The following is a 25,842-nucleotide window of genomic DNA, read 5'->3' on the forward strand; positions in this document are numbered from 1 at the left end:
GGTGGGAACGAGAGGTGGGAATAATCCCGACCGAAAATTCATTGAATTTAGGTAATATTTAATGCGTGAATTTTGATAAATAGAAAGCCTACTAGGATGTAATAAAGCTTTCCGATAGTTCATGCGTAAAAAGTAGCAAATACTTATTCCATCTACTTTCGCATTTACTTAACATTTTTTATGTAATCACCTACAAAATATTTTTATATCTTACCTAATTTCCACTATGTACCTCGTCAGTACATCAGACTATACTTATTTGATGCAAAATATAACTTATTTCAACTGCGCAAGATTCAATGTATAGCCTCATGTGATACCTGTACTTGATACAAAAATCAACACTTAAAATTCAAAAACACGAAGTAGGCCGATAAAATTATCTATGCGACTATTAATCGATTCAATATCGATAAAACGGAAACGTCCACTTCTAACTTGTTATAATCAAGTGTTTCTCAACCTTTTCTGGATTAGTGACAATTTCGTTGTATCTGTCGTGTCGTCGCAAGGATTTCCCCATCCAGCGCTGCCCACATCCAGAATCTTTCCGCGACCTTCAACAGAAGCCCACCCAATATTTTTTTTTTTTATCCACAACGAGGAAGCTCTTGTCCTGTATCTCACCTGATGGTAAGTGATGATCAGGCCGAAGGTGGAAGCGAGCTTCACCCGGAATCCTCAACCACCGAGGAACTGGCTATCTTATCTCTAACTGCCGGAACACAACAATGCTGTTAACATTATTGTTATGGCGACAGACTTAGGTAAGATGGTGGTAGCTAGCCAGGCGGACTTAGAACAAGCCCTACCACCAACCAAACCGAACAGAAAAATCTGCCCCCACTGGGATGAACGAGAGATGGGAAGAGTCTTGCTCTACGCTCCACTGTTTGGGAAACACTGTCATAACGGTCGCAAAGTGAACATTACACAATATTTGCATTCATTTACCGCGTTCTCGATCCTAATACATAAATCGTGACTTGCAAAGTTACAATTCGGAACTTTAATAAGATGTTCTCTTCTTAACATAATACAGGGCTATTTTTAAAAAAGTAGCCTACTTAGGAAGTGTTAAGGGTTATACAAGATGGACTGACGACCTCATAAAGGTAGCAGGAAGGCGATGGATGCAGGCCGCTACCAACCGGGCGATAATGGAAATCATTGAGGGAAATGATGATGAAATGATGACGATGGATTATTTATTTATTTTATTTATATTTTTCTTTATTCAGAAAACCACATGGATGATGCTTTACATTGTTCGACTTATGATTATAACAAACTTGGTTTGAATTATGATTACGAGTATAACAAACTTTCACAATGGGATCAATGATGATAAAAGGATTCGGAGAGAATAGCTTTTCAAAACTTTTCTAACTTATTCCACCAAAACGTATGGAACAGTTTCTACCACCACTTACTTATTCTCAGCAACAGCCACGAGTAATAGGTACTCGTATTTGCGCCGAAATGATGATAGAGAAAGCTAGGCTCTATATTTGGGACAAATGCCTAAAAATAAAAGAATTTTGACATGGCGTTTTCCTGATTTTATATTGATCCGTTTTAGATCAAGTACGTGCTCTACTAAATTCAGGAAGGGCAAGATGAGTCTAGCAATAGGTGTAATAGTGCATTTTCATAATTTTGTAAAAACTAAAGCTCTTTACTTTAAAACTAACTCAAAATTCACAATGTCACCCGAAGAAGAGTCGCTCGTATCACGCGTACACCTTTGACCCTTCACCACGCAAACTGCTGCTCAAAAACGCATTTCAAATCATGTCTACTCTATACATTACCGCTTCTCAAAGGCGTCTAGTTTCTCACACTACAATGTACTCCTCAATGGATGTGAAGGAAGCGTTTGAATTAGCGTTACCTTCGTCCACCTCTTAACCAAAGTAGTTTATAATGAAAACTGCGCGGCGCCTCCAGCCAGTACCATTTTTAAAATTGCCGCGTGCAGTCTATGTCACTTTCTTTTTTAAACACCGCGGAGGTTAGATGGTGTAAAACTTTTTTAATGAAATTAAAAACTTTTTTGTGTCAATGTGGTGTCTGACGTTTGCAGACTAAAGAGTTTTTATTCGTTTTAGTTTTTTAAGAGCATTGGATTTGCAAAATGGGTGAGCTTTTGTTTTGATTATTGTTTATTTATGTAAAAAACACACAACTTATTTAATATAAACACAAGTAAGCATCATAATGGGAAGACAATTTTGTAGAATTTATTCAATAGGGACCATAGAGTCCAAAACTAAGGACTCCTTAGTGTAAATGTTTTTTCTATGACTCCTATGTAGGGTAAATACTAGGGAATTTATTCTAAACAGTTCCTAATCACTGAAGGGTTTGGTAATACATTTACAACATTTCAATAACTAAGAATGGTAGTTAAATTGCATTGCTTATTAGTTAACCCATTTATTTGGTAAAAAAGAATCGGGACAATATCATTTTAAATTGTTTGGGTAATAAAAACAACCTTAAATTCTAAAATCTCAATAAATTAAGGTTCAATATGCTTTGCCCAGTACTTAGGTCACAATCTCAAGGAAATACTGAACAAGTTTGTATGTAAATAATCCTTTCAGATGGAGAAATTACAAAACCAAGAGTTGTTGACCTTACGCATTTGATTTTCACTTGAAACCGGATTTCAGGGTTCCGTACCCAAAGTAAAACCCTAAAAACGGGACCCTATTAATAAGACTCCACTGTCTGTCTGTCACCAGGCTATATCCCATGAACCATGATAGCTTGATAACGGGACTATTCCCACCTCTCGTTCCCACCGCTGCAACTCCTGTATAGCCAGGATCTACAGTTTGACCGCCAATAATAACCCAACCAGGGAAAACCAAGTTTGTCCCGGGGGAAAATTAAGCTGTCATTGGACCCGCAACGAAATTAATCAGAAGAACATAGGAGTTCGAAGTTAAGGTTCGACTTCCCTGTGATAGATAGACAGTTGAATTTCACAGATGATGTATTTCTATTGCCGCTTTAACACCAAATAACTAAAACAGAATAAAGTAAATACTTAAGTGGGGCTTCCTTATAAAAAATGTGAATGTGTTCCTTTATTTCATGAACAAACTACATATTTACATAATAGTCTGTACGGAATCCTCGGTACGCGTTCCGACTCGCACTTGGCCAGTTTTTAAATAGTTACGAATGTATCAAAGGCATTTAAGGCGGTGTGCCTAGGTACTGCACTGGCCGGATGCAAAAAAGCGGTTTCAACTTTATGGGATAGAAAAAGTTTTAAAGTCAATGTCCAAAGGCTGGCCAAACTGCTTTAGGCCAAGTCATTCAAAGTAACATTTGAAGTTTTTACATTAACATACAGATTTTCAGATTTTTCAGTAATAAATTAGCAATTTGTGAATCAATTTGAAGTTTTGCCCTTCCTGAGATGCTTAGCGATATTGATGAATTTTGCCTAAAAATACTTCGGTAATAATTTTATTTCGTACCTACCTAAATAAGCAGGTAAATAAACAAAGAAAGCAAGGAAAGAAAGGCAAGGAAACAAAGAAAGACATAAAATTACTACTTTTGTCAGTTTACTAAAATTCTTCCTTTCATTGTATTTAAATATTATAAGTTTATGATGCAATAATATAAAACTGTCGTGGTTTCCGATCCAACAAACATTTTTAATACATCCTACATCTTAATTGCCCTAAATCACTGCCTATATTTAGCAGTTTTCTAACAATTTCCGGAATCCAATAGTAACTTAGAAAACTTTCTGTATGTTAAATACCATTTTAAAGTCACATCACACACCAGGACGAGGCATATTAGTTGTACTTACGGTGCGCGTACGCATGTAAATAGTTCACTTCCTAAACATTGCGTAATCAAGGCAAAGAATTAGGTAACAATGGCAAGAGTAATTCCATAAAGTATTTCAATAAAGATCAAATGTAAAAGTAGTTTAGGATTAAAAAAAAACTATGCTATAATTTATTGACACATTAACCAAACAAACATAAAGCACAACTTCCTATTTTTTATGTAGGACAAGGCAGGTATTTAATTTTGACCGCATTCGCACCTGGTGTTTTAAGTGAGATGCAGTCTAGGATGGTACATTCTACTCTATTAGTGCCTATTCACTCTCGTCTTGAAAAAGCCTTACAGAACTTTTTATTTTTTAAAGCTTTGTTCAGAAAAGTTGAAAATTTATTAACCGACTATAACAAAAGAAGGAGGTTCTTAATTCGGTTGGTTTTTTTAGTTCCTTCAAGATAAATGTTTTTTTCTAACACAATCACAATCGACAGCTTATTTTTATAAGCTGTCAAAACATATCAATTAAAGTCAACTAGTGAATTCCTAAATCTAATTACGAGTACATACACGACGTTTTATAACCGATATCTATTACTTTGTATCAAAATATCTATCAAGCCTGTCATAATCATGTATCTTAGTTTAAAGCTCGATGCTAATTTGCAATTAATTCTACGCATTTAATTAACACGATCGAGTGTTGTGAATCTAAAGTGTACGCGGATAAAGCTTGCGAAATATATGTTGCAGGCAGGGTGAAGGATCTAAAAACTCGTCCTTTGAATATTTTTTTCAATAACTACAATGGTTTTTCAAATGAAAGCTCTTGGCCTGCATCTCACTCTCGTGATGGAAAATTAATTAGGACAAAAATGGAGGCAAACTTTACCCGGATTCCTCAACCACAGGAGAATAATTATCTTAACTTTGACTGTCAAAATACAACAATGCATTTATTTATAATATTGCAGTATATTTTCTATGAGAACTAATAATTTGCTATCAAGAACTTGCCTACCCCCAAGTCTTGCTTGACCCGCATAAAAAAATGTGTGACGCTCGTCCCACATTCAAAAGTAGACCGTAAAATTAACTAGTTATTGTGAAACTTTTTTCACTATAAGTCAATTGTAATATTAGGATTTAAAAAAGCGCTTTTAATATCCCAGATAGTAGAGTATGTAGAGCTTGAAAACCATCTCACTTGTTGCGAAAAATGACTAAGTGGGACTTACTCGTAAATAGATCCCTCACTTTTGTGAAAAATGCTTGTATATTAGTTAACAAGAGACGCATTTCACAAGTTTCTCAAATTACCCGATTCTACTGTCTACCCGCCACGCGGAGGCGGTCCCCAAGGCGCTCAACTTTCATACGCCGCGACGAAACATCCTTGCGCACGCACATTCACCACATAAACGTCAGATTATGACAGCTGTCAGGTGTCAACGCTTGCAGGTGATGACAGGCGAGTTGACAAGTAGCTTGTTTAGGAAAAAAAAATTTTTGCCCCGTGCGTGTCAGAAAAAAAAACTTTTTGCGAATTGGGAATTTATTTACACCACAGCACAGCTGCACAGTCAATATTGACATACTTTTTATAAATGAGCTTTTTCAGTATATTTTAGGGCGAGACTGGAGTGTTTTTAAAAAAGTTGTATCTTGGAATTATTGATTACTGAAGAATACCTACGTTTACAATAATTAAAAGCATTGAAGTAAAAATAATTAATGTAGAGTACATAGGCTTCAACCGAGTGATTTTAAGGAATAGGTAGAGCAACATCACAAAACACAGCTTTGTAAAAATAAAGCTTTTAAATCGTGTAAGTTTAGGTAGCATCACTCTGACCAGGCTTTAAAAACTCCATTTGCCTCTGGTAAATTGGAGAGGGTACTGTATTGTTTCTACTCCTACAGAAGTGATAGTCTATTGCTGGATTTCTATATTCAATCCTAATCCAAATTGGACGGATTTGGATTGTCAACTGCCAAATTTTAATATGTTTTTGGCCAAAATATCTGCGGTTTTTGATGTTTTTACATTTTGATATTGTTTATAAGACTATTTAAACAATATTAATTTGTAAATGCATCGAACAATTTGGAAATATAATCTAAAACTGAATTCAATGTGACAGTTGTAATCCGGATTTGGACAAGGATTGATTATAGGAAACGGGCGTATATCAGTTCAGAGTCTTCTGAAAAAGTTCAGTACAATCAATATTAAACCTGTACCATAGAATTTGCAGTCATTGAAGTTTCTAGTGCTCAATTCAAAGATTTATCATATGTTTTTACCAAGTCACGCACTAGTAATAATGATTCGCTCTTTCTATGAACACACAATCAACACAATTCCGGATCAGTTATCTTTAAATTACTTACATTATTACAATCACAGATCAATAAATAAGTATACGTCAATTGACCTTATTATTATGCATGCCGCCAAAAATGCGAGTCATTTTTAATCTATGGCAAGCGGAAGCGCGCCAAAATCACCTCTGCGTTCCGTTACACAATTTTGTTGCGTAATATGTAATTCTGCGTGTCATCTCAATACGAAGCAGTAAAACGGAACGGGAAATAAGTCGGACATTGGGTTACGTGGGGTCATAAATTATGATTCTGGGTTAATGACTATGAGAACGCTATAAATGCCAAGTATCATAATAATATGTAACATCATCATGGATTTACATAAAATATTTACTACTACCAAGTAGTATCAAGTTATAAAAAATACTCTCTATTTTATGAACGTGAAAACTTCTTACTGAAAAGCATTATTTTCGTAAAATTTTAAAAAAGTTTTAAAGACTTTTTGGGAACTCCAAATCTGTTGATTTAGGACGTGTATGTGCCCTGAAAAGAGCCTACAACTACATACTAATAAATAATTTGAATTTGTAATACATTACCTATTTAAATTAAAATCTGAAGTAGGTAAGTGAATAAATTTTATTTCAATTGGCATTTTATATTGGGTATAACTTAAACTTTCTACTATATTTCCATACAAATACGAAATAGCGGATATTACATATTATATCATAATAATATATGCTTGTAGTTTGTAATAGACCTAACTGTAATAAAAGTATTATGAGTCTAAGTAGATAAGTAATTTTAACTATAATGCTTGTTAGCAAGATTTTTTTTACTAATAATAAACATTATGGTCGGTTACAGAACCATGACCATAACTTTGTGACACGGAAGATTAATGTAACACAGTATATCTCAGATCTTATTGTGTGTAACACAATACGGACATAATTGCTTTGTCATTTCCTAGTCACTAATACTAATAAGGTAGATTATTTTTTGTTATGGTTGAGGCTTGGCGAATTCATATTAATAAGTTAGGGCAAAAAATTTAATCATTAGACAGGTAACTAACCATAATACTTGGTATGACACTGAGATAAATTATCGCTTTTTCGTTTGCAAGGCGAATTGTTTTCACATTTGTAGAAAAATAACTCGTTATTTATAAGAAAAACAACTGAAATAACTTGAAATAATAGAGATACCATTATATTTTTAAGGCTGGATTGCACCATCTTACTATAGCAGTAACTATAACAATAACCAGTGTTTTTGTTTGGAATTTGACCGTTTTTTGACGTTTGTTAAAGTCAAAGTAAGATAGCGTAACTCAGCCTAAGTCAACGGCCTATATCTACGCAAGTGCAGAAAAATTAGTATATCAATATATCGATATCAGACATATATTCGCTAACCTGAATATTATTACAGACAATAAAAAACAAATAACTATAAATAAATAAATAGCAGCTACAGCTGCTAGCTGTTATCTCAACTGAAACAAAGACAATATTTTATTCTATAAATACTTACGTTATACTTATGCTTTTTCTTTACATTAAGTAAGTATAAAATATGGTTCTTTTGACATATTTTTCTAGAAAACCTTCTTTATTTTCTATTTTACCTTTATAGCCAGGATTATTGTTAATTTGACGTAGGTGGCAAGTAGGTAACTTAGTAAATAAAATAAGAAAAACCTAAGTAGGTATGTAACATGATAATAAACATATCAAGTTGTAAGAATAGAGTTTCGAGTATTCTTTGATTTAGATCAAACTTTAATCAACTTTTGCAAGAAAAATGTTAAATAAAAAGTTAACCAGTCATAGGTATAACTTAATAATATTAATAGAATTATCACGAAGCAGTTAATGTGTGAATAAAGATATCTTTTTTATAAATCCATGTGAAACAAACTAATTAATTACATATTGTATTTAACGACACGTTGATGTGTGAGAATAACTTCTTTATTACCAAATAATTAAACTAATGAGTTATTTACCTATAAAATAATATGGGTTATACTTATTGCATCTTGGCTTATGATATTTGAAAATTGTTTAAGTGCTTACTTATTTCTTCTATAGTAAACCCAAAATTCCTGAAAAGCTGGGAAAACGTGCTTTTCATGGCGCTCTGGCCGATTAAAAAACGCTCCATTTTTACTGGCATTTTTTTATATGAATTGTTATTACAGTAGCTACATTAGAACAGAATTAAGGACGAATACAATAACCTCACAAAGCTAACAATAGCAAATACCATTGACTATGAAACAATTTATTTGAACACTAGCTTTCCGCCCGCGGCTTCGCCCGCGTGGAATTTTGTCTGTCACAGAAAAACTTTATCGCACGCGTCCCTGTTTCAAAAACCGGGATAAAAACTATCCTATGTTCTTTCCCGGGACTCAAACTATCTCTATGCCAAATTTCATCAAAATCGGTTGCGAGGTTTAAGCGGGAAAGCGTAACAGACAGACAGACAGACAGACAGACAGACAGAGTTACTTTCGCATTTATAATATTAGTTGGGAAGTTGGGATTAGTAGAGTCGGTCGTGGAATACGTTCACTTCGCAAAGCTAATGCTAATGAAGCTTGACATTGTCATGAATATTTATTATAATATGTAGTTATTTATTTATATTCCGTGTAATTTAAAAAGGTACTTAAAAACCTTGAAATACCAGAGACAAAGAGTTCAATATTTTTTTCTTTATTGATTTCACGGGTTTATGATCTAACGTATTTAAAGTAGGTAATTATTACATAATTAGCATAAACCGTGTGGTGATGGCAGAGTAGAATACATTTGTCACCAACCAAGTTTGTGTCGTAAGAGGCGACTTAGGGACTACACATCAAACAGAGAACGGGCAGCAGCGCTCTCTGACAAACATCAATCTTTTAAACTGCGATCTCCAACCCGCCTGCCAAGCGTGGGGATTATGGCAAAACCCTCCACTATAGTGGAGGAGGCTCATAGTCCAGCAGTGGACTGTAAAGGGCTGTTGATGATGAATTACATAATTATTATTCTACATAATCAACTGGAGTCCTTAAGTAGTTACTACTATTGATGGATGGATAGGTTGATAGGTATCTAGGTACTCACAATCACTAAAAATCACTTGCAAATTGAAAATTTGGTATACACTCCCCACACTGGCCAGACGGGTTGGGAAGGCTTGATGCAGTAGCGGCGTAAGGGGGGGGCGGTGGGGGCGGTCCGCCCCGGGTGCCAATCATCAGGGGGTGACAAAGTCGCGCAGATTAGTACTCACTGACGCATCTGCATGGCAAGGATGGTCGTGATGTCATGACAGGGGGGTGCCATTCTGGGGTGCCTTAGGCTATAATTTATATTGACGGGGGGGGGGGGGGGGGGTGCCGCCCCGGGTGCCGACCTATGCTACGCCGCCACTGGCTTGATGTTCGCATATTTGTCCCTTAGTCGCCTCCTACGACATCAGGAAAATTGGGGTAGGCTCTATTCTTTTTTCTGTCCCATTTGTACCCCATTCAATGGAAGACAAATTGGCAGAACTAAAAAATAGTCAGAAAAAGTTAAATCAACCTTTTCCTGTAACAAACTTCATTGGTTTTTCTAAAACACTCCATCCTCCTTTCACAAATACGATTCTGCGAAAAAATCTTTGTCTTCCTGATCGGTCATTGTGGTGACGATGTGTTCTTAAAAATTGGACTGGGGTTTCCCTTACTATTAACATGTTAATGAAGGTCTATGAGTAACCAGTTGAGAAGTTTATCCTTTAATAAATTATTTTCTGTTAATGTGAACGTTCATTGTGGAAAACCTTGGGGGAGGCCTTTGTCCAGCAGTGGACGTGATTTGGCTGAAACGAACGAACGAACGAATGTGAACTATGTATTTGATAATGTAGAGCTTTGTTGGGCACGATATTTATTAGTGTTTGTGTATCAAATGTATAAAAACCAAAACAAATAAAACAGAGCACCTGGAACCAAATGCAAGGTGGTCTATTTGCACCAAAATCAAAATCAAATTATCATTTATTTGCTTTAAATATGGTACAAAAGGTTAAATACTCCAATTTTTCTAAAAAATGCATTAGATTTTATATAAAAAGTCTTGTAGACTTTTTTGTGATTTAAATTGCTTTAGAAAATATAGAAAACCACTGCAACTTTTGCATTCCCAGATTGCAGCATTGCACCCCGCTGAAAATCTTACCTGCTGATAATTTTTAAATCTATAAACATTGAATACATTGTAGCGTAGCTCAATAAACCACCATAATTAGTACAAATAATAAGTTACCTGCTCAAGCTTGTCTAATTTTAGTAATCTCCAACTTTCCCACGACCCACACTCATCAGGTAATCGATTATCGTAATAATCGGTAACCGCACGTAACTCGATTGTCGTTCATTCTATGATAGTGAAAACACACGTGCGTTTATTAGAGACGCGTCTGCTGCGATTTCAAACTACAAGTAAAACTACGTTTACATTAACATTAAGTTTTCACAGCCAGTTCTAATTCTAATTTTGCTCTACATTTTCAAAGTCAGTTTTTAGTTCTAAGTAAGCACATACATAGATCCTTATTCCATGTATTGAAAAAACTATACATGTATTGAAATAACTTTTTGGAAATTCATAAACACTAATATTACCTACTCGTAAAAATAACATCAGACAACACGTAATTAATATAAATATCTTAGAAGTAAAATAACCAAACTCAAAATAAAATCAGTCTCACTCGTATGTGCAACTGCAACTTGGATATCTAAAGCAGGGCTCGCAGAAAAAGTTGAAAACTTTTATAAATATTAATATTCTTGGTCATCTAGTACACAACACTCTTACTTACTCTAAACATGATTTATGTAAAAGAGAAAAGAAAATTGAAATTGTGTTTGCCTTCTATTAGTAGTAATACACTTATTTGCATGCCGTAGCAGCCTTTAAGTAAGGCAACACCACATAATGTTTGATGTATTAAGGTTATATTAGATAAGGTGTATGCTTTGTTGGCTGTCCTTAAAATAAATAAATAAATAAACACCATCTAGTCCCAAAATAAGCAAAACTTGTAGGTACTATGAGTACCAGATATAAACATAGTAAATAGATACGTTTTATTTATATTTATCATAGCGTTTTCTTTCCAAATATCTTGCCGTGTGCTCTCATACTAGTGAGCAAAAACATACCAAACGAAAGTGCAGCGTGTGAACTACTCCGTTCTTCGTTCGCTTTTACGAGACTTTGACCTTGGGTTTAATTGTTAAACGCAAGGTTCAGGTGATAGTGAGTGATAATACAATAAGTACACCTGTAGGTCTAGTGGATAAATCAGTCCGTGCCTGAGGTGAGGGAGCGGCACGGGAGGCTGTTTTAAAACGGGACTATTCCCTTCCCACCTCTCGTTCCCACCAATGCAACTCCTGTGTAGCCAGGATCTACAGCTTGACCGCCACAAAAACCCAACCAATGAAGGTCAAGTTTGTCCCGGGGGAAAGTTAAACTGTCATTGGACCCGCAACGAAATTAATCAGAAGAACATAGGAGGAGTTCGAAATTAAGGTTCGACTTCCCTCCATTGCAAAGCGGATGACAGGTGACAAACAAAGGTTGGGAGGCTGTTTTTGTAACGTCAAACGTCAGTGAGACTTCAGATTTCCTTCATATTTGTATGCTCTGTCAGCTGTCACGTCATAATATGTCAATGTCACCCCTCCCGTGCCGCTCCCATACCTCTGGCACTGACTGAGTTCAGCCTTATAGTAGATACCTTGATGATTTTGAGGGTTCCGTAACTAAATAGAGTTTATGGAACCCTATTAACCCTGGCCCCGCCTCAGCGGCCATCAGCACTGCGAGCTATGTGCCCCGCCCACTACCACTTGATATTAGCGATTCTGCGGACTCCGTCAGTCACTTTGGTTCTCCTGCGGATCTCCTCATTTCTGATTCGATCACGCAGGGAAACTCCGAGCATAGCACGCTCCATCGCCCTTTGGGTGACCTTGAGCCTTCTTATGAGGCCCATAGTAAGCGACCACGTCTCAGATCTGTATACCATCACTGGCAACACACAAACACACACTGGTCAAAGACTAGTCAAGTGTCGTCTAGTGTATTATCCAATAAAAATGACATTTTAAAAAAGTACTGCCGAATGGATCCTTTTTATTCGATTAAAAAAGTTTGGTTTTGTTTCTAAAACCCTGTATGTTTTCTCTAACGTAACGGCAATTACTCAAGAGTTCACGGCACGGACGAACGGACACGGACCGGTTGTGTATACATTTACGTATACATACACAGTGTACGAGAGTGAAAGTACCATGGTCATTGAGCTTATGGTAAAACGGTTCCATTGAAAGTAAGAGTAGCGGAACATCGTTGTTTTTATTTATTAGGTTCTATTCAGTGTGTGTTACCAGCTATGATATACGGCTCGGAAACGCGGCCTTATAAATAAGCTCAAATTGCACAGCGTGCTATGGAGAGGGCTATGCTGGGGTTTCTTTACGAGATCGAATCAGAAATGAGGAGATAAACGAACTAAAGTCGCTGACATAGCCCGACGGATTAGCAAGCTGAAGTGGCAATGGGCATGGCACATAGTACGCAGAACTGACGGCCGATGGGGCAGCAAGGTTCTGGAGTGGAGGCCACGTACCGGAAAGCGCAGCGTAGGACATCCACCCACAAGGTGGACTGACGATGTCATAAAGGTAGTGGGAAGGCGCTGGATGCAGGCCGCCATCAACCGGCCATTGTGGAAATCATTGGGGGAGGCTTATGTTCAGCAGTGGACGTCCTATGGCTAAAATGATGATGATGATGATTCAGTATGTATTCCATTCAAGTTGTATGTGAGTTGAATGAAATAGACATTATCATCGTCAGCAGCAGTCTATAGCAGCCCACCGCTGGACAAAGGCAATACCTGTTTGGGCTCGTTCCCACGGCAATCCTGCATTATTAGATCCCGCAAAACGGTATTGTCGTGTAATGTGTGTTTGAAATTCAAAATACAAATTCAAAACGGATTGGTTTTTTGGGACACTGCAAAGCGCTTCGTGTGAAATGTGAACGTTATAAAAAACTACTTAACGGAATCCTGAAAAAAAATGTTCCTGTAAAAAACGGGATGTATTCGTGAGAACAAACTTACCTTGTCTTCATCTTCAGCATCCATCCATCCAGCTTCTGTCATCTTCTTTTAGTTCAATGTTTTTGTCAACACACTCACAACACACGCGTAAATAAGAAAACTTCCGTAGGCTGATAAAAACTTTATCAACCAGTTAATCAAAACAACATCCTGTAAAGCCCGAAAAAACAAATCCGGTTAACGCCATCTATGAGTGAAAAGTGGAACTAACATTCCCAAGGCGCGTAGGCGTGGCGCCATTACGCAAAGTGCAATACATTTTTACCTTAGTCTAAAACATAATAGTTCAAACTTACTAAACTCTAAATGATAGTTACCTTTAGCAACGCCCATTTTCTGAACAATAATCATGCAAACTTACCTGAAACAAATGCAAAAATAACCTTTAGTAATGCCCATAAAGTTTTTGATTTATAACTAGTTAAGGAAGTAGTGTATAGGGGGGTATAATAATATTAAGGTAATAACTTTTTGTAATAAATAAGGGGGGGTGCCCTTATTACAAAACGTTCAACTCTAGTAGAACCATAGTTTATTAACATTTAGTACGGAAATGTCTTTTTGTAATAACCACCTCTGTGGTCTGCAGCAGGTGCAGAGGTCCCAGGTTCGATTCCCAGTGGAGGCAGATTTTTCTGTTCGGTTTGGTTGGTGGTAGAGCTTGTTCTAAGTCCGCCTGGCTAGCTACCACCATCTTACCTAAGTCTGTCGCCATAACAACAATGTTAACAGCATTATTGTGTTCCGGCAGTTAGAGTTAAGATAGCCAGTTCCTCCGTGGTGGAGGATTCCGGGTGAAGCTCGCATCCACCTTCGGCCTGATCGTCACTTTACCATCAGGTGAGATACAGGCCAAGAGCGTCCTCGTTGTGGATGAAAAAAAATGATAGAATATTGTGTAGCGGGGAACGCGGGGGTGGTGCGGGCGGTAACACGCGCCGACTCGAAAGTTTTAGGAGATGTTTGAACAAGGTTTATATCTAATAAAGTAATAGTTAAAATTTTATTTACATTTTTCTTGCAATTACTTTCATGTGTACCTACTATCATCCCTGAAATGGGCGTTGTTTTACAAAATCACACCCTGTATAAATGGGTTTAAATTGTTATCAAAACGACCAAAGATTTCAAATTATGTATTGCCCAACAAGTAACTATAAACATAATTGGCTCGCAGTTTTATGGCATTAAAAGCTAAATGTGAGGAGCTTACCTTTCAACCTTATTTCGGCCAAGGCTTTAGTAAAACTAGTTTTGAAAGGCAGTGCATTTCAGGATTTCATATCTTTGCAAAAGATTTTGTAATCTTTCTCTGTTATCTACAAAAGATTGCGAAAGTTTGGTGCAGTTTTCTTTCAATTGACATTTGTGTACCTAGTGTATAATACGAGTATAATTGACTAAATTGCTATGACTAAAGAGGATTGCTTTTATGATAAAATACCATCACATTCTAGGTAGGTATTTGTAGGTACCCAAATAAATATATTAATTAGGTAAAATAGGGTTATTAGGTACCAACAATCCTACTAATATTATAAATGCGAAAGTTTGGATGTCTGGATAGATGTTTGTTACTCTTTCACGCAAAAACTACTGAACGGATTTTGATGAAACTTTACAGTATACAGGGTGTTAGGTAAATGGGTATATGAGCCGACACTAGCCCATGTTAACATGGTCATATAAATGGTATGGTGAAGTCAGAAAATTGATATCTTCATTTTAATTATTTTATTTTTCATACAAAATATTTTTTATAAAATCCGATTTGTATGAAAATTAAAATAATTAAAATTAAGATATCAATTTTCTGACTTCACCATACCATTTATATGACCATGTTAACATGGGCTAATGTCGGCTCATATACCCATTTACCTAACACCCTGTATATTATCTATACTAATGTTATAAAGAGGAAAACTTTGTTTGTTTGTTTGTCTGGTTGTAATGAATAGGCTCAAAAACTGGACCGTTTTTAAAAATTCTTTCACCATTCGAAAGCTAAATTATCCACGAGTAACATAGGCTAAATTTTATTTTGGAAAAAAATAGGGTTCCGTAAAATATGTAGATAATGTGGTCCACGCGCGCGAAGCTGCGGGCTGAAAGCTAGTTCTTTTTAAACCATAATAACATATAGGCTATAATTTATGACGATCTGTGTCAAACTAAATTTCACGTGGGTGAAGCCGCGGGCAAAAGCTAATATAGCAAATAAAGTACTTATTTGTGTTTGGGTGCATGCAATAAATAAATAAATTCGTGCAGTCAACCACCATTTCTTTAAACTTCGTAGGGCATATTGGTGGATCACCCTAGGCAGAGAACTTTATAACGTAGCTGTTAACAAATAAAACTTAACTTAGTTACTTAATTAAGTTAGTATCAGATGTACATGTAGATACCAGCTCATAACAAATTGACCCCAAACGACCGGCATATGCATATGCATAAATTAATTAGATTTACCTACATAATTAATGAAGCGATGTTACCGCACTGTCGTATACTTAGGTATAATGTCGATAATTAACATGAAAACACTTAAAAGCTTTATGATTTGTTTTTAGTTTGACTGTTTACGAGCGGTAGCGATTTACAATCATTAATTCATACACAGTTTTTGAGTAAACTGGATTATAAATATTTAGCGTTTCTCATTGTAAAAATAAAACCTAAAAAAATAACTACATAGTAAACTACATTCTAAAACAAAAAAACGTTTTAAATAACTACTTTTCTCCGAATTATTTGGCATAAATAAAAAGACATTTTTTGTAGATTTTAAGCCCATTTAGTGAATGTATCTTAATATGTGTCGTACTTTTTCAAAATAATAAACGTCATAGTTATACAGATACATAAAAGTGTTTAAGGTATTTTTTTCCTCTGATAAAATGACCCAAGCAACTGATGCTATTTCTGCTGTAGCCTATAGATAAAACCAAGTCACCTCGCTGGAATGCGAGTCTCCCGCGCACTCTCCCGCACATCTCCCCGCATTCGCCCTGTAGACTTATTCACGTAACAAAACTTCAACGACAACAAAACACTGAGTTGCGACCCTATCGAGTAATCGTTCTATCAAAATGACCCTCGTAAATACGGATTTAGAACTGTTTTTCAATGGGACGACTTCTGAACGTCAGTGAGATCTTGACTGTCAAAATACGTTCATACCAGAGCGTCGAGGTGACGTCACGGCCGCCAGGTACGCAGTTAACTCGACAGTGTTGTGCGTGCGTGTTACGCGAGTCACTTCTGCTTTAAACATGTCACCCATTCACCTATTACTTAAACAATTTATTCAAAACAAGTTACCCTAATTGGCAACGTACATAATCGCTTCCCGCTACCGCTTCCGCTTATAAACAGCTGTTTTAAAAGGGAAAGTCAAGTCTCCCATCCTCTTTGCGCATGCATAACGGTGAAATTACAAGGATTACATCATTTATGTGTTAATTACTAAAATTAGGAACTTTAAATTACAGTTTAGACAATGGGAAGTCGTGCTCTATGGTTAGATATGGTAATTTTTTGTTACGTTCGTATGACGCGTGGATTGTTTTGATTATTACACTTACGTGGTTTTATGAGGTGAAGGTTGGTTGATAATGATATGCTTAATAAGATATATTATCTAGAAGACTAAGGATCGATTAGCATCAAACCAATTTTAAGCATACTATATTGTGAAATCCACCCTTAAGAGGGTAAAACGGGGTCCACACGTACGACGTCGCGGGCGATCTCTAGTTCTAATAATAAAAGTCATAGAGAATATTTAAAATTGATATTCTTTATTAGTACCTATGTTGGTTTCAGACGTTTTTCAGGGTATTTTTTAACACGCTCGACGCTCACTGCGAAACCATTTTTCGTAGACTTTCAGCCAGTGCGTATGAGGTCTTTTCGAATCAATATGAACTTCTTTACAGTGCGTATGAGACCTTTTCTGCCTCACAAAATATTGTTTCTAAAAATACTTTAAATATAGCTCAGAAAAGACAATATTGGCTTGAAACTTTTCTATTATAAACTTAAATAGATGTTTAACCTTAAACTAGCTTCGCCCGCAGTTATGACATTTTGGTATTGAATAAATTAAAAAAAAATATATGACATCTTTTCTGCCTCATTTCGCACTGAAAGAAAGTCCAATTTGTGTCTCGACTAGGGATGGGAATAAAACAAAATTTCAGTTACCATAAAATTACAATATTTGTTTTTAATTAAAGTGTTTTTCATTAAAACAGGGCAAACAGTAGGATTTGTCACACAGAACACAAAAAGTTACAGTTTTTTTAGTTTTTTTTTTGCAGCCTGAGTGCTATTTAGTGTTAGTCTTAATCTGTCGTAGCAACCTACGCAGCGCTTTCGTTGACCACCTTTTTTAAGCGAATGTTCAGCACATCATTGTCGGCCGTTTGGTGTAGTGGTTCGAAACGGACTACTATTCCGGAGGTTGCGTGTTCGATTCCCGATTATTTCTTTGTATTGGACTGGGTGTTTTCTATGTATAATAATATGTATGTATTTACAAAAAAAAAAGTATTTACGTATGTTTGTTTATATCCGTTGTCTAGTACCCATAGTACAAGCTTTGCTTAGTTGGGACTAGAAGCGCAGTGTAAAATGTCCAAAAATATGTATTATTATTATTATTTCTTTATTCAATTTTCTTTCTTATTTTTAATTTTTTCTTTTTACAATGTACCTAATTATCAAAAAATAAAAATACATTATAAAAAATAAAATCTTAAAAATAGTTAACCCGCTGGCAGCGGAGCAGGGCCCAAGCTACCGGTGGTCAGGGTCACAGGCTGAGATTATTATTATTATTATTATCTGCCACTAGGAATACCTGAAATACATACGTGCGTTAAGTGTATATAAATGCCATTTTTAGTTAAAAAGTCAGTGTTAATGTGTCACCGACTAACAGCGTGCATCCGTATCGAAACTTATCACATCACTACTTTAAATGCGCGGCGCCCGCGCCTCACCCTGTGCGGTTATGGGGCCTGCAATTTTTGAGGCAGTTCAGACCTCACGGCGCACTGAACGTGATTAATTTCTATCCAGTGCGTATGGGACCTAATCGACCTCATACAATATTGTCTACGTCATTATGCTAGGCTTCGTAAGAGAAGCAATTTGATATATTTGTCTCTGTTGTACTCATAGAAATGTTAAAATAGTCGCCCCCCGCACAGAGTGAGAGAACGCGATTATGACTGCCGCACCTGCGATAAGTTCTGCATGTGGCTTTTTAGACCTCATAACGCAGTGAGCGTGTTAAACACGTCTCTTATACCCATAACTTCCTGTAATACCATTTCAAGACTTAAACATTATAACTGACACAATTAATGCTTTATTGATTGATTGTTTGCTGAGATGAGAGCATATTCGTATATCCAAGGAACGTATATCTTTAAGATCGTCTTAAGCCCGTATTCACAAACATTACTAAGTATAAGGTTTTACTTAAGCAAGCATCGTTTGTGAATATGGGCGTTAGAAATATCTTATAAGTGACTAGGCCAGTCTTTCCCAAAGTGGGCGATAACGCCCCCTTGTGGGCGCTGCAGGCTCAAAGGGGGCGGTAAGAGACCCAGAAAAAAAAATCGGGACGTTGTGTAGAGGCTTCATCTCTTAGACACCGACTGAGCTCGACTCTTGACTACAAAAATGGGGGGCGCTAAAAATAAATTATTCTCAAAGTGGGCAGTAGACTAAATAAGTTTGGGAACCGCTGGACTAGGCCATATTACTAATTGTTCCTTTTTATCCTTTCCAGGTACCATGACATCCCATCTCACGCAGATCAAGATCACAGGGCTCCTGCTCCTAATCCTCATCCACATCAGCACCTCGGAGCCCGCGAAGACCAACGCTCGGCCTGTCCATGAGATCATCAACGAACAAGCCCGAAGCGACGACAAAACCCGGTTCGGTACCCCCGGGACTTTACCCTACGGGAATCCCTTAGCTGGGAACTCCCTGAAGAACGCCAGACTACACGCGGCGAACCAACAAGCGATGTTCAACGCTGAAAGAGTGAGACAACACAGAGCACAACTCCAAAGATGGACGAAGGCACCTCCTCAAGTCGATAGCTACATGAGAGCCTATCAGGAATCTCAAGAAAGCCATCAACTCGCTCTAGAACAGCAGCAGGCCAATTTAAGAGACAAAAAAGTCGCGAATCCTGATGCTAAACCAGCAACTAAACCTAGAGTCACTGTTACCAGAACTCAAACTCTAAAACGAGGAGTCAAAGTCATCCCAGAAGCAGTCAAAATGAATAAAGATATAAAAGAAAAAAACAGAAACCATAGGTCTCATGGTTCCGTTGAATATCACCAATATTTGGAGCCTAAAGCGTATAAGTCTGTATATGTGTCCCCAGGACCGACGTACGACCAAGGAGTGACGATTAAACCAAATGGAAACATAGGATTAGCGTCCTTCAAACCATCGCCGGAAGAACCTAAATTGTTTACAGAAGCGATCCCGAGTAAAACTCGATATGTCTACCCGAAACAATACAGTCAAATGCAGCACTACGAGTCAGCGAAAGATATTGAAGCTTTAAACTCGTTATTGAACAAGAATCCACAAGTTCAAGTGTCAGAATTAAACGCTCTGCTAAGTCCAGGAGCAACAGAACCTAAAGATGTCCTAGACACTCCAATCGACTTGTATTTCTACGCGAAAAACCCTTCAGCAGAATCACACTCCAATTATTACGATGACCAATACGCTCAGATACCTCCAACGTATGCTAGCGCGTACATGCCAGGGGTCAAAGATTACACGCCTATTACAGAAGAAGTAGACGACATCGAAAACCCTGATAAAGAGCCTAAAATCAAACCGATTGGCAAACAAACAATCCTAACTCCTCAAGTTCCTGAAGCCGAAACTACAACCACTAAAAGTAATAACTACTACAAAGTCGAAGTTGCAAGTCAAATCATCAGCTCAGGGTACAGGCCTCATGACGTCAAGCCTTTTATTCCTGAAGAAGCAAAAGAGTCTTCACCACACAGTCAACCTCTAGTGTACTATCTCAAAAAAGGTCCGAAAACCGAAGGAGATTCAAGCCAAAGATATTTGCATCACAACTCTGAACACCATGGAGTTCAGCATCTTTCTGAGGACGGCACAGGGACCTCAGCTTTCGGTGATGACAATGTAAGTATGAAAACCAGAGATAAAAGATCGCCTGGCATAGAGAAACTAATTCCTTTGACTGAGAAGCCTGCAATGAAAAATAATACCCCCAAAGCTGAGCCTTTAATAAGACTCAGACCTTTTTATAATAAACAAATAGAAACTTTTCTGACGACCCCGAATTTCCCGATAGGTGTCGCGACTGATTTAAACTACGACTACGATGAGGCTCCTCGTCAAAAAATAAGGTCACAGCATGGTAAAGTCGAATTTTACGATGATGATGAATACAAAGAATATGGTGACGACTTTAGTTCACCTGACTACGATTTTGGTACCCCAAATTTGAAGCAAACCTCTTTATATTTCAACAGACCTAGACACAATTACGCCCCTGCTATGACTTATAACCATAATTTAGATTTAACTTCTAGTTATTCTCATAAGCTACCTCAAATTAAGCGTTACCCGCAGTTTTCCAACAATTTCAGGGGTTTGTATGGCCAATCATTCAGGGGGTATCAACCTCCATCCACAAGCTATGGGGTGCCTCAACTCTATGATCAACCTCTCGTAGGCTCAGCTAGCTACGGGGTTCCAAGATACGGGGTGCCAAATGTCCAAAACTTGAACCACGTTATAGAGCCAGTGTACATGTTAACGGAGTCCCAACTGAAGAACCTTGTAGGTCAAAATAATTTGAACATTCAACACTTAGATATATTTCAGACATATCCTTACCAGAAATATTCTAGGCCAAAGCCGAAGAAGCGGTATCCTTACAGGCCAAGGAATACTAAAAATCACCTTCATAAGTTGCATAAATTAAATATTTTGTGAACAATACAGGGCGACATTCCCTAATTTCTGTACAAAAAAGATTTTTACTGTGCATAAAATAGTGTAAATCTCTCTTCTTGGATATTTCTTGCTTTTGAGATGTTAAATCAATATTTTTGTGTGATCCACACTTACAGGGACACCCTGTATTGTCTACAGGACTTTTTTTTATTAATGAACTTTTGCAAAGCTCTTGATTTTCAGTAGAACTTACGATCAAAACATGTTAGTATTGTTTTTGCATTTTTTAGATGATTTAAGTATTTATAATTTAAATAATAATAATGTACGGTTAAGGGTAAAGTCTTTGTGAGAGGCATTTATTTATTTATTATGTAATAAAAATAATTTAAACTTAGTTAAGAATTTATTTAACATTAGAAGTTATGTAATTGAAAAAAAATGGATTCCGTTACACTTTATACATAATTTTATAGTATACATAACTGAATATACATTACCTAAGTAATTTGTAAAAAATAAAGTAAGCAATAACTTTCTCACTTAATTACGAATAAAAACATACTCGTTAAAATAATGTATCTATTAACTAATCAAAATTTATTAAACCGGCTCATTTTATGACTAGATACAGAGAAGGATTGCAAATTAAAACATAGACAAATGTATGCGTAACTTGCGGATAGGGTTGCCAATTTGCCATAGCTCAAAGTCTTTAAAAAAAAGTTTATTTAGTGACACTTAAATTTATAGCTTCTACAATCTTTTAAATGTTTGTTACATTAATAATACCAACTTACATGAAATGTAATATTTTTGTAAAACAATTAAATGCTCTCCCTCTAGTCACAGAGGTGTCAGTGATATTATAGTAGGTATTAATAACATAATTTCAAGTTTTCAAGTCTCTACAATTTTTTCATCCAAAATTTTGTTGTTTGTTTGTTGCTCTAAATAAATGTGTCATTCAACCAATCAAAATGTTTCCAGCTTTGCTTGAAAAAACGTGTTTTGAACTTTATAGCACCATTAAAATGATACCGTATTACTATATTACCGTAGTGTTACTAGTGTTGTAATATGATATTATTATTTTGATGTAACTCGTGTGGCAGCCCTCATAAAAAGCATTGTTTTGTAACTGCAAGGTTAGCCATCATCATACGAACGAACAGAACGTCAAGCTAAAAATATGGCCTCTTCTTATAAGAGCTGGTGAACGCCAGACCGACGTCATTTTATAAAAGCTGAATGTTTATCAGCGTATGCTCCCAATATAGGATAGAATGTTGGTGAATCATGAAGTTTGGGTCATCGTGGCTTTGGCAGCTACCCTAAAAAAAACTGTCTGGCAAGGAGTAGGAACTGTCAAAACTATCTGACTGATGTGGAAACAACTTCTAATTATTGCCCAAATACTATACTTACTATTCACCAACATTCTATCCTATAATGTGAGCATACGCTAACAAACTTTCAGCTTTTATAAAATGACGTAGTCTGGCGTTCACTAGCTCTTAGTCTATGTTATTTTTCAACAAAAATGTAAATCTTATTATGCTGTAGCCTTATTTAATTAACCGAAACAAAACCATTCTGTAACAGTCGCATTATTTTTATTAACAAGGCTGAGAATGTTGTAAATGATACTTATTGTTTTAAGATGTAAAAACTAATTTTTTGATAAAAAATAGTCGTGAGATTGCGAGGACAGAGTAAAATCAAGGCATATTTAATGCTGGATTGTTACTTGTACCTATGTGGTAATAAGAATTAGGTAGCTACCATTTTGATGAAAATCTATTTCTTTTGAATTGTATTGTATCTCTCCTACTTTTTTAATCAAAATAATATATTAAATTCAAAACAACTAGGTACGCAAGCTTTATTTCAAACTAGGTAGGTACCTACTTAATAATCAAATGCAGGTTTTTGTGGTTGTTTATAAATTGCTTAATTAGAGTTTATCTAAGTTAAATTATTATCTTTTATGGAGACCAATAGACACCATGTAATTTATTAGAATAGAATAGAATAGAAAGTATTTATTTGTCTCAAAACAGGTTTCATTTACAGTTTTTCACATTAAACAATTTATTTATATAAACAAATTGATCTTATAACTTTCATGTACATGGATAGTTAACCTATTTATAAATAAGTAGTAAACACCATTATAACCTATTTAATTTATATAATTATAACATAATGGCACTCTACCTGTCAAAACCATTTAGTTCAACATAATATTACTTAACGCGTTGATTGCCCATGTTATGTAAACTAACTTTATAATTTGCATTAACTTATGGTTCAAATTAATTATTATATAATTAATTAATTATATACTTCCGTTCTGTTTTGATTGTATCTTGATATGGATATAAACTTTCTTTACGTAATAAATAATATAAAATCGAACGGTCACTGACTCACTCATCATGAAATCTCAGAAACTACAAGTGCTAGGAGTCTCAAATTTTGTATGGGGGTTCCTTTTAGAACGTAGGTGTTTACCAAGACGGGATTTTGCAAAATTCAACCCCTCAGAGGGTAAAACGGGATCCACGCGTACGAATTCGCGGGCAGCCGCTATAATTCTTAATTTGCATCGGTGTTCTTTGATTCAAGTCACAATACCCAATAAATATTAAAATGTAATAACTCTATTTAACGACACTCAAGAAACTGAGCATATTGTGGTATATTTGATCACCAAGGTGATCAAAGTGGACACCAAGCAATACTTTGGTGTCATTTGATCACCCATGGATAAGACCACTTTGATCACCTAGATGGTCTTATCCATGGGTGATCAAGACACCAAAGTGTCGCCTGGAGTCCAATTTGATAATCGTGATCAAATTCATGTAATCAAAGTGAAATAGACCTCGTCAAATGGAGACATGGTAAAGCGAATAGAAAACAAGGTAAACCAACAAAGTTTTCGACGTTATACAGTGTGTCGTTAAATCGAGTAACGTTAAAGAGTTTACAATGTAAATATATAAATTACAATGTAAATATATAAATTATAAATAATAGGGTAAACAATGTAGTATATGGACAACACTTCAAGTTTAACACCGATTTGACATGTTTTATGTCATCTACAGAAATGAAAGTTTGTAAAATAGCTTTTGGGTCAAAAACAGAAACGTATGATGAGACTCGCAATTTTTTTATTATTATGTAAGTAACAGAACATAATGATAGAGTATGGTGAATTTATAGTTTTTCGCTCTACACTAATGCTACGGTAAATCAAATTCTGATTCAATTAAATTAGAACTTACCTAAAGTAAATACCTAAACTGACTGAAGGTGACAACCTCTTTGGCAATACCTACCTTTCTTTCAAATAAAACGTTTTCTATTCTATTCCATTCTTTGTTCGAATAACGATAGAGTCCATTCCCACATGGGGCGCAGAAATAGAAAAAAATACTTAAAAAAAGCAATCTTAAATAAGCTCCAATCTTGTCTTAAATTCGAGTACATACTTTTGAGCGGTTTTTTGACAAAATAGGGTACCTAATCTTAATTCATGTTGTACCTACGTTAATCTGTTGTTTTACAAAATAAAATAAAAAAACAATGGTAAAAATATTGAATGTGTCTTCATTCATCGATATATTAATATTGCCTATGGATATGCAAGGAAATCGATTTGAAAGAATTATGATTACCAAACTAGTTTGTAACGTAGTAGTTAATTAAAAATAATTGTTCCGCTATTGTGCTAGTACAAATTTTAGGTTAATTACTCAATGAAGAAGTAATTACTGGCAAAGTAATTTATTGGGGTATTGAAAAATTTTGTTTTTTACGTCAATATTATGGATCCTTTTACCTAACTATCTTAAGGTTGGTAACATTATGTATCACGATGTCAAACTTTATGGACCACCAACCACCATAATTTTTCTGACATGCCTCGTGCCCTCCAAAATTAATTATTTATAGGTAATTACCAATAATCACATTCTTAGATAGACAATGGCAGCCAGCAATGTCCCGTTGACTCTTAGCATAGTAGACAGGCACCGTAGGAACCTACTCAATATAAAATTCCGACAATCATCTAACTAACCGATTTCGACTATCTACCGAGAAGTTTTTGCCCACACTCTCTACGCTGTACCTACCTACATTTATGGGTAGGACAGAATAAGAATGGGGCGTATATTCTAAGAATACCCGAGTCTAAAAAGTTTTTTACCTTTATTCTGGCATTATGTAAGTCTAGCTAGAAAATACTTTACCTTAATATTTCTATTCTATTCCAGCTCCACTATGCCGCCAACTACGAATTCGGTTACCGTGTGCGCGACGCACACAGCGGCAACGACTTCGGCCACCAAGAAGCGAAACACGGAGACAGCACGAATGGACGATACCACGTGCTTTTACCCGACGGGAGGATGCAGAAGGTGCAATACTCGGCCGGACCCGAGGGATTCCACGCGGATATATCCTACGACCATTTGCAATAGAGGTTGGTTTGTA

At 36.1% G+C, this 25,842-nt stretch overlaps 1 protein-coding gene across 1 annotated transcript; it reads left to right on the forward strand.

Moving 5' to 3' along the window:
- The first annotated feature begins 1,975 nt into the window (after positions 1 to 1,975).
- LOC135084443 (uncharacterized) lies at positions 1,976 to 25,842 on the forward strand. The gene is made up of 3 exons (XM_063979225.1): positions 1,976 to 2,141; positions 19,154 to 21,361; positions 25,618 to 25,842. Exons 1-3 carry the CDS (start codon positions 2,138 to 2,140, stop codon positions 25,827 to 25,829), a joined length of 2,424 nt encoding a protein of 807 aa, XP_063835295.1. The 5' UTR covers positions 1,976 to 2,137; the 3' UTR covers positions 25,830 to 25,842.

Source organism: Ostrinia nubilalis, chromosome 26 (assembly GCF_963855985.1).
Source record: "Ostrinia nubilalis chromosome 26, ilOstNubi1.1, whole genome shotgun sequence".
Taxonomy (NCBI): domain Eukaryota; kingdom Metazoa; phylum Arthropoda; class Insecta; order Lepidoptera; family Crambidae; genus Ostrinia; species Ostrinia nubilalis.

Excerpts from the sequence above, each read along its gene's own strand:
- LOC135084443 (XM_063979225.1), top strand. Across the intron at positions 21,362-25,617 it reads TCATAAGTTGCATAAATTAA|TCCAGCTCCACTATGCCGCC; the intron begins ATATTTTGTGAA and ends TTTCTATTCTAT.